General features: G+C 44.7%; 1 protein-coding gene across 1 annotated transcript in view; it reads left to right on the forward strand.

Annotated features, from left to right (window-relative positions):
* Positions 1-13,957, forward strand: part of LOC111076210 (ionotropic receptor 75a) — a 108,745-nt gene that overhangs the window by 39,296 nt on the left and 55,492 nt on the right. Inside the window, exon 2 of the mRNA XM_022369899.2 lies at positions 10,225-10,721. Coding sequence (XP_022225591.2) covers positions 10,225-10,721 — 497 coding nt within the window. The remainder of the gene's footprint in view (positions 1-10,224; positions 10,722-13,957) is intronic.

Raw genomic sequence — 13,957 nt, forward strand, 5'->3', positions numbered from 1 at the left:
TTTCGAAACCCAATTTCCAACTGCAGCCCGCACCTACTGCGATGCAGTCTCAGCAAAACACTCTCATCAAAACACACTGAACCACTAACAATTGTCAACGAAGCACCAAGCTTCGACCCACTTATCACGCCCCACAATTATTGTCACCCAATAATCAAAAGTTAGCAATAATCAATTATTTCCGGGTCTCAGGTGCGATCGCCAGCTGCATAAAAGGGCCAAGATCGGCCGAAAGAGTAGACAGTCCATCAGCCCGAACACAAGACACTGCACTGGGCAGTCTTCAGTCACACACCCAAGACACTGCACTAGGCAGTCACAAAAGCATAACACCACACTACGCAGTCCACCAGCGCACCATTCAACTACGAGTCAAAGTAGCAACCTAAAAGAATTAAAGTGAATGAAAAAGAATACTGAATAAAACCAAGAAACCAGCAAACAAAAACTCTCGCATCATCATTTCTCGCTTGCCTACTGCATTTTTCAAGCCAGCCCGACACCTGAAGTCACCTACAAACTACAAATTTTCTTGTAGCGGACCCTGGACAGACTGATGCATACCTCAGCCTGAAATAGGACCTCACAGTAAATAAATAAGTCAAATTGCACATATATTTTTTAATGAAAAATCCAGTATTTGCAGTTACATGGGTTTCCTCGAGCAAAAACAAGCACGCGCAGTGAAACACTCGGTTAGAAACACTGAAAAACTACTTTTAAAAGGAATAAACATCTAAATCGACCCAAAACAAAAAAAACGAGAAGGAACGTGTGAGTCGCTTCTGGGGACGCGACTCTACTTATACCCGTACTGAGTCAGCATATACATTTTTGAGCATATAATTATTTAGAATTAAAAAAAAAAAAATTTTACATTTTACATTTTTTTGCTACATCTGTTATCTACATCTACATATACTATTTATATTATACATCTAACATGTATATTCTACATGTACCATTTAGATTCTACATCTCCTCCGCTAGGGGTTGCTCGTGCACTGAACGCGGCAAGTGTGCGAGCGAGAAGGAAAATGAGTTGCGTTGTTGTTTGCCGGAGGGGGCAGGGGAAGCATCTAAAAATTAATTTCTTCATTCTGGCTATAATTATGATCCGATCTGATTCAGATTCGGCAGCCTGGTAGATATGGTATATTCTCTACGATACCGCGTTTTTAGTTTTATCGTATCTCAAAAATTGTGGCTGCCACAGATTTTCGTCCTTTGCGTGGTCGGAAGGGGCGGGGCGAAATTTTGAAATACACTTGTAGCAGTGTGATATCACATGAGTCTGGAAACAAAATTTGGTTCCTCTAGCTTTTATAGTCTCTGAGATCCAGGCGTCAAACAAGACGGACAGACGGACAGACAGACATGGCTCTATCGACTCGCCTATTGATGCTGATCAAGAATATATATACTTTATGGGGTCGGAAACGTTTCCTTCTCTGCGTTACACACATCCACTTTAACCACAAATCTAAAATACCCCTTAACTCTTTTTTGAGTACGGGTATAAAAATCACAGGCGCTCGCAACAAAAGATTGCACAAATTAATCGGTTTTTCTCCCATCATCCCTTTGAGGAGACTAAAAGGGGGTGAGTAGAAGAGTTGGGGTCGAATGCAGGTAGAGAAAACTAAAAATATTAGGGAGAGGGAAATCTATGGATATCTGCTTCTCTTTCTTACGCTTCGATCTGCAGCAGTTGAAGCTGGTCAGAATTTTATGCTGACGTCGACGTCGCTGCCTTTGTCGACGCCGAGCCCGAACAATATTTCCTATGACACTTTCATGCCGTGACAGCCAGAACTGCCGGGATGTAAAGCTCGGGAGCACTTGTGCAATTGCGGCTTATTTAACAACGAGTATGTATTCTTGTTGATCACGGAGGCTGTCGCTAGCTGATGCGAGGTCCATCTTTGCCACCGCTTCTATCGGTTGTAACTTCCGAATGTCTATGGTCTGTCCATGACTCACGCCCAATCTGTAATGTCGTAATTGCAAAATTATTGCCTTCTAATTCTTTTTCTTATTTTTGATTTGAGTATTTTCTATTTCCTTTTCGTAACTAAGGTTATTCCCTTATCCTCATCTACCACTTGGGTTGTGAATCTGGGCGTCAACTTATTTCTCCTATTTTTATACCCGCGGGGGGGTGGGGGGGGCCCCCCTCCCTGCCGGCCGCGCTGCCGCTGCCGTCCCGTCTGTCCGTTGCCGTCTTGTTGCGCCGGCGGTGGGCCCGTTCCCCGGCCCCCCCCGCGTGGCCCCATGCGCGCGTCGAACCTCCCGCTCTGATCTGATCAGTCGGCTTGCCGTGATGCTCTGTTGGTCCCCCCCCCGCCTCTGCCTCCCCCCCCCGCCCGTCCGCCCCGGGGTGTGTGCCGTCCGTGTGTCGTGTGTCGTGGCAATGTTGTACACTCTGTTGCTGGGGTGGCCGCCCCCCTCGTTTCTTTTCTATATAATATGTCATTTTCCTCAACCTTTATTGGCTCCTGCCTTTCTTCATTCAATTTTTCAATCTTGGCCGTTTTCTGACTATTAATCCTCTCCTTTACACTTCTTTTTGGTACATGTTTAACTTTCTCAAATACTCATGTTCATCATTGAACAGTACTTCTCCCTCAAAGCTATGTGCTCTCCGTGAGAATAGTTCAAACGGTGTTAGCTTAGGGGCTAATGTATGGCATTATTATAGGTGATACATACTTCGTCCATCATTTCATTATGGTCACATTCTAACTTCATGTCCTTTTTAACCTTTTGGATAACTCTGTTTTTCCGTAATCATTGAATGGAATCGATCTACGGGTGAATTGCTGAATGATTGCTGAAATGACGTCACATGCAATTCAATTCCATATTGCTTACAAAAATCTTTGAACAAATTTTAAGTATACTCCGCCCCTTGATCACAAACTATTTTTTTCGGTATTCCATGCTGACAAATGAATCCCTTCATATACGGGAATCGTGTATCCTACAGCATACTTTGAACTTGTCGATTATGGTCATTACATACTGCTTATTAACTGAATATAAATCCGTGTGTACTATGTCTAGTGGCTTTTCTGGTGTCTCTGTGTTTTGAAATACCATCTTCTGTGGCTGCCTTTCATACTTCAGCGTTTGGCAAATCTCAAACCCATTAATAATTTGTGCTATCTTGTTTCTCATGTACGGAAAATAGACATGTCGTCTCAGCCAAAAGGTTTAATCTATTCCCCTATGATTTCTCGCGGTGTGATACCTCGCGATCTCGTTATCTTGGTCATCCCGTTCTTGTATTTCGTCCAACCTCGGCAAGCATCTCAGAATTCTATAGAACTTGGCCTGACTAAATAGTCCATGTATACATCCTTAATTATTTCAAATATATCGTCAGAAGCGTATATCGCGCAAGTCCTATGAGGTTTAACTAACTCTTTGAAAAGTCTAGCCATTCCTTCCTTATCAAATGCCGTCTCTATGACTACCCGCCTCAATTTATTCTTGAACGTTATCGTCAGTGTACGCTTAGACATGGGTCCTATTTCAAATATGACCTGTATATTAAAGTCATTAATCGGTTTCTCACCTACGTGAATTCTGTTGTTTACTTCCATATCTATAATGTGGTCATTATTTGCACATGTCGCTTGATCCCAGTCTTGCTCACCGGTGTGAACTTCTAACTCTACTCTGCTTAATGCGTCAGCTACTACATTTTGCGACCCTTTTTTGTATATTACGTCATAGTCATATTCCAATAACTGTAGCTTCCACCTGACCGGCTTAGAATTCGGTTCCTTAAATCTCATAAGCCATGTTAACGGTCGGTGATCTGTAACTACTGTGAACGTATGCCCGAAGAGACAGGGCCTGAAATACTTTATTCCCCAAACAATCGCTAGCATCTTCTTCTATTCCGTTGAATAATTCGCTTCGGCATCGTTCAGCGTTCTGCTTGCAAACGCTATGGGTCTATCAGCGCCCATCGCCCCTTGGGACAACTCCTATAGCAAAGTTGCTAACATCCGTGGCCAAAATAGATGGCTTTGTAAAGTCTGGATATCTCAACACAGGGTCATTACACAAGAGAGTCTTACAATATTCAAAGGTTCTGACATATTCGTCATCTATCTCTATTTTTTGTTTCCATTTTAATCTCCTTGTTAGTGGCTTTGTAATCCTTGCAAAATCTGTTATAAACTTCCTATAATAACCTGCTAATCCCAAGAAATATTTTACTTCTTTTGCTGTCTTCGGGTTTAACTTAACCCCGTCTTCTATCACCACATGCCCTAAACATTAAATTTCTTTCCTCAAAAAGTCTGTTTCATCTGTTTTTAATTTAAATCTTGCGTCACTAAGCTTCTGGAACACTGTGCGCAGATCCTGCATGTGGCTCTAAAGAGATGGTGAGTACACGATGATATCATCCATCTATACCAGGCATATTTTTTCAATGAGGTCTCCCATCATGTTGTTCATTACCCTCTGAAAGGTCTTCGGGGCATTGGTTAACCCAAATGGCATTCTAACGTATTCGAAATGACCACTTTCAGTTGTAAAGGCAGTATTTGGCACATCTTTTTCCCTCACCTCATCTCGATCTAATGGTATCCACTAGCTAGATCTAGCACCGAAAAATATGTTGCTATTCCTAACTTGTGCAACACCTCCCCAATTACAGGCATTGGATATCTGTCCTTTATTGTCTTTTCTGTTCCTTTTCTAAGTACAAGCCTCCATTTTTGCTTCCCAGACATATGTATTTTTTTTTGGAACCAGCCATACTGGTTCTCTCCAAAGGGGAATAGCTGTGTCTGATCACCTTCTCTTCAAGTAATTCATCCACTTGGTTTTTTATTTCCTCCCTTTGTTTGAACCCATACCTGTACGGCTTCTTATACACCGGTATATCATCCGTTGTCAATTTATCCCCCTTCGAATGAAATATATTGGGAAACATAGAACAAACCTCCCACAAACCCTTTGCTTCCTCTGTGTTCGAATGCCCCATCCTTATCTCTTTCTTCAAGTTCATTCTCTAGGTTATGTCCTCTGCGTTGCTTTTTTCTTATATTTAACTCTGTTTCGTGCACTGTTCGCTTACAGGGCTCTAGCATCTCCATTTCTACATACTCCTCCGGTTTGCACCGTGTCGCTACTAAGGGCTCCTCCAAATACAACTTTTTCTCCTCATCTGTATAATTTGTGACATTGATTTCTGCCTGTCCTTTCTTCGCTGTGTATATTCCCCCAGTTGTTATACCCGTACTCAAAAAAAAATGTAGGGGGTATATTAGATTTGTGGTAAAAGTGGATGTGTGTAACGCAGAGAAGGAAACGTTTCCGACCCCATAAAGTATATGTCTGGTTTCCCAGCTTCAAATTCCCCAACAAATTCCTCGAATAATAGCCAGTGGCGCAAAATAACGTAATTTCACCTTTGTTTGCTATTTGCATTGCCCACTGCATATAAATATTGTATCCGCGCTATCGTTCTCTTCATCTATGCTGCTCTCTCGCATTCTTTCTCTCTATCTATTGCTCGTACTCGGGTCAGCAGCAGCCCGAGCTTCTATCGTTTATTTTGCTCTCTCGCTCACTTGCATTAGGGCACGGGCGATTCGGCCCGCCTGCCTTTTCACATTCTGTTATTGATCATCAGAACCGTCGGTCTTTATACCTTTAGCAATACGCGTACTGCCGCTACTAAACATTAATAAATTGATATTATAATAAACCTTCTCGGCTCTTTTATTAAAATTAGGCCCTAAAACAATAGCTATTAAAAACGCTTAATAGCTTAACAGAATATATATTCTTGATCAGCATCAATAGCCGAGTCGATACAGCCATGTCTGTCTGTCTGTCTGTCTCGATGAGCGCCTAAATCTCAGAGACTATAAGAGCTAGGACAACCAAATTTGGTTTCCAGACTTATGTGATATCCCACTGCTGCAAGTGTATTTCAAAATTTCGCCCCGCCCCCTTCCGCCACCGCAAAAGACGAAAATCAGTGGCAGCCACACTTTTAAAGATACGATAAAACTAAGAACGCAGTATCGTAGAAAATGACCATATCTACCAGATTGCCGAATCTGAATCAGATCGGATCATAATTATAGCCAGAATGAAGAAATTCATTTTCAGTTGCTTCCCCTGCCCCATCCTGCCGACGACCATGCAAATCATTTTCCATCTCGCTCGCACACTCTGCCGCGTTCAGTGTGCGAGCAACACCTAGCGGAGGAGATATGGAACATGTACAATCTACATGTTAGATGTAGAATATACATTGTAGATGTTGATATCAGATCTAGCAAAAAAATGTAATATAGAAAATTTTTTTTTTTATTCTAAAATTCTAAAAAATCATATGCTTAAAAATGTATATACTGACTGAGTTCTGGTATAAGTAGAGTCGCGTCCCCAGTAGCGACTCGCACGTTCCTTCTCGTTTTTTTTTTTTTTAATTGTGCCATTGTTTTATCGTGACTGCTAGATACCCCTGTCTCCTCTAATTTGTTGAATTACAAAAATTTCTCCTCCTTTTTTCTTTTTTTTTTTTTCTTTTTTTTCTTTTTTTTCTCTATTGTGGTTGCTAGATACCCTTGCGCGATGCAGTGGTACCCATGTCTCCTTTAATTGCTACTATTGTGACTGCTAGATGCCCTTGCGCGATGCAGTGGCACCTTTAAGTACACTTGCTTAAACAACTTGCTGAAGCGAACCAGGATCTTTGCGCGATGCAATTATCCCAGTCAAGAGCGGACGCGTATTGTCACACAATAATCATAAGTTAGCAATAAGTAGTTATTTCCGGGTCAAAGAAGGACCGTGGAACATCACGGCTTCTGGTGCGATCGCCAGCTGCATAAAACGGCCAAGATCGGCCAAATAAGCAGGCAGTCCATCACCCCAAACCCAAGACACTGCACAGGCCGTCCATCAACCCAAACCCAAGACACTGCACTAGGCAATCTATCAGCCCGAACACAAGACACTGCACTAAGCAGTCCACCAGCCCACAGCACAACATTTAAAAAGTCATCAAATTTCCCACCTGGCCTACTGCTCTTTCGGTCATTTCACGGCCAGCCCCGAACCTTAAGTTCCAGCAGATCTACAAATTTCTTGTAGAGGACCTTGGACAGGCTGATGCATATCCCAGCCTGAAATAGGTATCTTACAGTTGGCGCCCGAGCAGGGACTTTTGATAAGTTTAATGCGACTTTAAGGAATATTTGAGAACACCTTAACACGGGGCTTCGTGGACTAAAGACCCACGGCCACCGAAAGAGAATAGTCTCGCGAGGAGAAATACCCGTCAAGCACCAAACCCGCGCCCACGCAAAATCCGGTCGCGAACAAGCAGTGCCGCAGTGCCGATTCTACGAGTGTCGAACGAAAGTGCTACCGTACATAAGTACCACAAACAAAACGTAAGTCAGTGCCACTAACCGCAGAAATACACCATGGAAGCCCACGGAGACGGCCAAACAGATGAATTTTTCCCTGAGGGACACCATACCAATCCAGGCGTCACCACCAGCTGGATCTACAAACTCCGTCGGGACGAGCTGAAGTCCTTGCCGAGGAATTCGGATTTGGCAACGAAGGAACTGTCGAGGAACGACCAAAGAGATTCGCCTCATTAGTCGCCGGAACACTCTCGCAGGACACCTGGGTTCGACTGGGAGACCTCGAATGGCAATACGCCAAACCAGCAGGACGCTCCAAGTCACCCATGCCCACCACTCTTTGGCCATCTGACCAGCGGAAAACGGACCCAAAAGCCGGGTTACAAGTCCCCACCGCGTCCGAATACAGCACACCCTGCCCACCACGCATCGTAACGCCAGCCGATTTGCCCAGACCTCCAGTTACGGAGACCAGTCGCTCGCCCACACAGAGGATTGTGCCAGCCATTGACCCTTCCATAGATGGACGACACCACACCACACGACACCACACCACACGACACCACACCGCTCACATCGCGGAACAGATTCGGAAATGCGGAATCAGGTTCGACGGACAGGACGACCCACTTGCATTTTTGGAACTACTCGAAGAACGTGCGCTCTCGTTTGGAGTGGACACAAATGAGCTGCCTCTGGCCATGACCGAACTTCTCACCGATCGGGCCAGTCGCACCACCCAACTGCAAGGTAGCTCATGGGCATATTTCCGCCAAGAATTCTTGACTTTCGTCCTGCCGCCACGGCATTTTGAACAATTGGAAGACCGAATCCGGGCCCGCAAGCAAGCGGTAGGAGAATTGTTCAAGGATTACCTCATCGAGATACGTTTACTCATGCACCACGCCAGGTACGACGCAGCCAAGGAACTGAACAGGATCTACGATAACGCCCTGCCAGCATACCAGATGTACGTGCGGCGACACGAACTACAAAGCTTAGCACAGCTCACAATGTTGGCCACCAAGTTCAAGAGCATCCAAGAGCGGACCATCCCGACCACTTTCGCACCCCCGCGTAACACGCCAAGATACGCAAGGCCGTCCACAGAGCAGAGGAATTGCGACTCACACCAGACGCCAGGGAGACCACCAGCTCATCCAAACAGTACGGCGAATCCCGACGTAGCCCATCACATGATCACGACCCCCATCACCAACCCACGCGCAGCCTGTCGCCGGTGCGGTGAAGCGGGGCATGCGGCATATGACTGCCATAATCCCTCCATCCTATCCATCGACCCCGGGGCATCCAGAAGCTTCATCAGCGCAAGCCTTGCCCGACAACTAGACAACAAGATGCAAGATGCATGCGTCCGCATACGCCTGGCCGATGGCTCGGTCAGAGAGATCTCACAAGTTCACGCTGGATCAACGAGAGGTTCAAATCCCGCTCCTGGTCCTGCCAAACACGATGGGACAAGTTATTGTCAGCATGGACTTCCTAGGTGGCACCGAAACGACGATCAAATGCGGCACCACGCTGCTACAGCTACAAGACGCCGAACCCCGATACCAGAAACCCCAACAAATCGCAAGGAACCCACGTCCACGACCTACCACAACGCACACGGCACCCAATAAGGCAACGCAGAACTTGGCACCCAAACCAATCGCAACGAATACGAAGCAACGGCACACTACGAAGAACACGACAACACCAGCAACCCCACTTAAATCTTGAATATGTATAAGTTATACATATGCTATGGAGTTCTGATGCATAAAATCATCTTTACGATTTTATCATATATGTGAACATTTTTGACCGATCGGGATCCTGCCTTATGATATAGTTGACCGATTCAAATGAAATTTGGTAGAGACATTCTGCTAATAGCAATCGTCTTAAGTTCCAAATTTCATTGCGATGTCTTTTAAGATACGCTTGTTATTAATTAAATGCCGCTAGAATGGCCATTTCGCCCACTGTGCACCGGCTCAAATTCAGCTATCACTCAAGCCCAATCCCAAACTGCAGTCTCAACAAAACACTTCCTCAACACTACTAACCCACTAGCCAATTGTCAACGAATCACCAAGCTTCGACCCAATTAACACGCCCACACAATTATTGTCACCCAATAGTCATAACTTAGCAATAATTAATTATTTCCGGGTGAAAGATAGACCGCGGAAAATCACGGTCTCAGGTGCGATCGCCAGCTGCATAAAAGGGCCAAGATCGGCCAAAGAAGCAGGCGGTCGATCAGCACGAACGCAAGACACCGCACTAGGTAGTCCATCAGCCCGAACGCAAGACACTGCACTAGGCAGTCATAAACTCAAGACACTACACTGAGCAGTCCACCAGCCCACAGCACAACTAGCAAGACAAGCAGGTCTCGAATTGTAAACAAGTAAAATGAGTAAAGGCATTAATAATAACCAAAACAACAGAAGTTATCGCTTCATCAATTTTCCCACCTTTCCTACTGCTCTTTTGGTCATTTCAAGGCCAGCCTTGAACCTTAAATTCCAGCAGATCTACAAATTTCTTGAAGATCATCATCATCATCATCTACAAGATGTTTCTTGTAGATTTTTAGAAACATTTAAAAATTAAAAGTTTCATGTTTAATTAACATCCAATCATTCCATAGAAAACTAATTATTTGATCCAAATCGATAAGTTTTTTGAAAAGATATAGCGATATTACCTACTGAACCTTTTCCGTTTAGCGGCACTAATACAAAGTTTTTCTAAAAAATTAATTATATACATGTGTTTCATTTTCAAATTGCAACAGATTTGCTGCTTATTGCTTCTGCGTTTATGAAAAATGACCAGTTTTTTAATTATGTACATATGAACCAAAGGTACTATCTACCCTTTATACTGGCCCGAAATAGCCATGGTAGAACTTCTGTTATAGTAAATACCAGATGTAATGCTGCAATTAGTATTTTGGCTGATGCTTCTGCAAATAAATACTTTAACAAAACCTATCAGTGGTTATTATGGGGTGTTGGAGTAGAAGTTAAATATTTACTGCCAATGGAACTGGAATATGTTGGTCCAAACGCTCAAATAACCTACGTTAATAAAACAAGTAACAACTACTATCTTTGGGATATTCATTCAAAAGGACGTCACCTACAATCGGGCTTAGAACTACAACTAATAGCAACGGTAAAGAATTATAAAGGAGATTTTTACCTGAATATAGTTCAAGATATTTTTAAGCTACAAAGCACAGAATACCGAGGGCAATTTAATGGGATAACACTACGAGGAGCAAGCGTTGTAAGTATAAGCAGTAATACGAAAATCACTACACTTCTCTAGTAAAATTAAGCGCAAACTTCACTGTGCGACAAAATAGAACATTTTGAATATACTTTGCACGAGACAAAACAAAATAAGGCTGTAGGACTGGACGATTAGATCATATCCTGATAATTCGAATTTACAATGTACCCCCACATCTTTATTAAAGATTCAACTAGAACAGTCAGTCAGATTTTAAAATATTTTATCTGTTGCCATTTTGCTGCTACATCTGTCATCTAAAAAATAAGTAAACATAGACACGGGCGGTTGTGCTGCGAACTCACAGGAATAAAAATCGACCACGTTTCGCGAAATACACAAATACTTGTCAAACAGAGTGTTAATTAGCTCTAACGAGAAGGATCGACTCTACTTTTATATCCGTACTCAGTCAGTACATAAATTTTTCAGCCAATGAGTTATTTATTTTTATTATTTAAAAAATTTTTATATTTTACATTTTTTGCTACATCTGCTATCTGCATGTACCCTGAAGCGAATCAAACGTTCCTTCTCGTTGATTTCATATTGCCACCAATTAACTTTTAAATGGGATTTCGGTATTTTATTTTTTTTTATCAACTGTCATTTTATTTTTTGACATTAAATATGTTTAATGATTTTTGAACAAGAGATTTAGTTGTCAGTGTTGATTTGTGATATAATATCGACCCAATATCTTTCTGTGTTTTTGTTACGTTTTTTGGCAATTTTGTAATTGTGCTAAGGTGAAAAATGCCAGCAAGACGCAAGGGGGCCCAGTTGCACCGTCGAACAAATAATGCAAATAATGCGACATAGTAGAGCATAAATAACAGTCATGTAACGAACCATGGATACCATGGTTCGTCACAAGCAGTCGGATCAACCAACGCTACTTCAAGGAGAATATATCAACACCAACAAATTCAAAGACGCAGCACAGATCGAAAGACAGAAAGACGTCGACCGAAGAAAGAAAGAAAAGCGCTAATGCAGCACACGTGCGGCCAATCGACGGAAAGGTGCTGGCCAATATTATATAATCAACCCCCATATAACCAACAGCAAAACCAATGTCCCATACCTAACAGCACTGTCCCTATTAAGAATAGGAAAACGCTATATATATCTGAGTTCTCCCTGTACTAAGGCGGTTCGTTTGCAGTTCGCTAGCAATTCACTTTGAGTTCGCCAGCAGTTCGCAAATCGGTAGTTAACTTTCCAGTTCGCTTTCGAGTCGATAGGGACTTTAAAGGATTTTGAAGGAAAATTTCAAGAAAACCGAAATCAGGGACTTCGTGGATTAAAGACCCACTGCCAGAAAAAGGAAAATTGAATAGACAAGCTAAACTCAACAATAATTCACTAACGTAATCCGGGCACGAAAACAATCGCAAATGTATACGCAGTGCCGATCCTAAAAGTGCCGTTTAACTCAGTGCCAAAGTCAACAGAAAAACCACCATGGAATATCACGACGAGGAACAACCAGAGAAGGCAAACCCTGCGGGACACTTTTCCAATCAGCACCAGGTCAGCACCGGCTGGATCCACAAACTCTGTCGGGACGAGCTAGAAGTCCTCGCCGAAGAATTCGGATTTGGCAGCGAAGGAACGGTCGATGAACGCCGAAGGAAATTTGCCGCTCTAGTCGCCGGGCCACTCGCGCAAGAAGCCTGGGTCCGCCTAGGAGAGTTCGAGAGGCACTATGCCAAGCCAGCCTCACGCTCTCGTTCCAAGTCACCACTGCCCACTACTCCTGGACCATCCGACACTCGCCAAATGGATCCTAAGACCGGACTACGAGTCCCCGCAGCCACCGAATACCGCACTCCTGCCGCCCCGTTTCCAAGGCCCCTAGCTACAGAGACCCACCCAGCACCCGTACCGAGGGTCTTGCCAGCGATCGACCGACCCATGGAAGGGCACCACTACAACCACGCTGCACCAATGGCGGAACGCATCCGGAAGTGGGGAATCCAGTTTGACGGCCAAGATGACCCTCTATCATTCATCGAACTGCTCGAAGAACGCGTGCTCTCGTGTAAGGTGGACACAAACCAGCTGCCGCGGGCCATGGCCGAACTTCTCACAGACCGTGCCAGTAGTTGTTTCCGCACCAGCCGCCTACAAAGTTCCTCATGGGAAAATTTCCGCTAGGAATTCTTAACGTTCTTCTTGCCACCACGGTATTTTGAACTATTGGAGGACCAGATACGAGCCCGCAAACAAGTGGCGGGGGAAATGTTCAAAGATTTCGCCTATTCATGCACCACTCCAGGTACGACGCAGCCAAGGAGCTAAACAGGATCTACGACAACGCATACGTGCGCCGCCACGAACTGCAAGACTTGTCACAGCTAACACTGCTGGCCAAGGAGTTCGGGAGTATTCAAGAGCGGACCATCCCGATCACTCTCGCAACACCACGACACACGCCCAGATACGCAAGGCCGGCTACACAGCCGAGGAGCGGCGACTCCAATCGGACACCATTCCGGAAGCCCCATTGGGACTCGGCAGACTCACCAAGGAGACAGCCATCCAGCCCAACCAGTACGGCAAAGCCCGATGTGGCACATCGCATGATCACGACCCCCACGCGCAGCCTGTCGCCGGTGTAGTGAAGCATATCATGCGGCATACGAATGCCAAAATCCCTCGATCCTATTCTGCTGGGAATGTGGCAAGCACGGCACACGGACCGTCGATTGTTGCTGACAAAACACGTCGGGAAACGACTCGCGTCCTCGACTGACACGGGATCAGCTGGGAACGACGTCTCCCCCGACCCACGAATAAAAACCCCGCTACACATGAACGAGAACCGGATAGTGGTAATGGTAACCATAGGAGGGCATGCAACGGAAGCCACCGTCGACACAGGGGCATCCCGAAGCTTTATCAGTGCAAACCTCGCCCGAGAACTAGACAACAACAACAACCTACAAGATGCATGCGTCCGCATACGCCTGACCGACGGCTTGGTCAGAGATCTAACCCAGATTCTACTGGCGCACATCAGGCTGGATCAAAGGGAAGTTCAACTACCCCTCCTTGTCCTCACAAACATGTTGGATCAAGTTATCGTCGGCATGGACTTCCTATGCGCCATTGAAACAACGATCCAGTGCGGTACCACATTTCTACAATTACGAGATCAGTGCCCCACACCACCTATCCACACCGTTCCAACAAACAGAGTAGAAGGCAACGAACCCCGACAC

This window comes from Drosophila obscura, unplaced genomic scaffold, assembly GCF_018151105.1.
Source record: "Drosophila obscura isolate BZ-5 IFL unplaced genomic scaffold, ASM1815110v1 contig_137, whole genome shotgun sequence".
NCBI lineage: Eukaryota > Metazoa > Arthropoda > Insecta > Diptera > Drosophilidae > Drosophila > Drosophila obscura.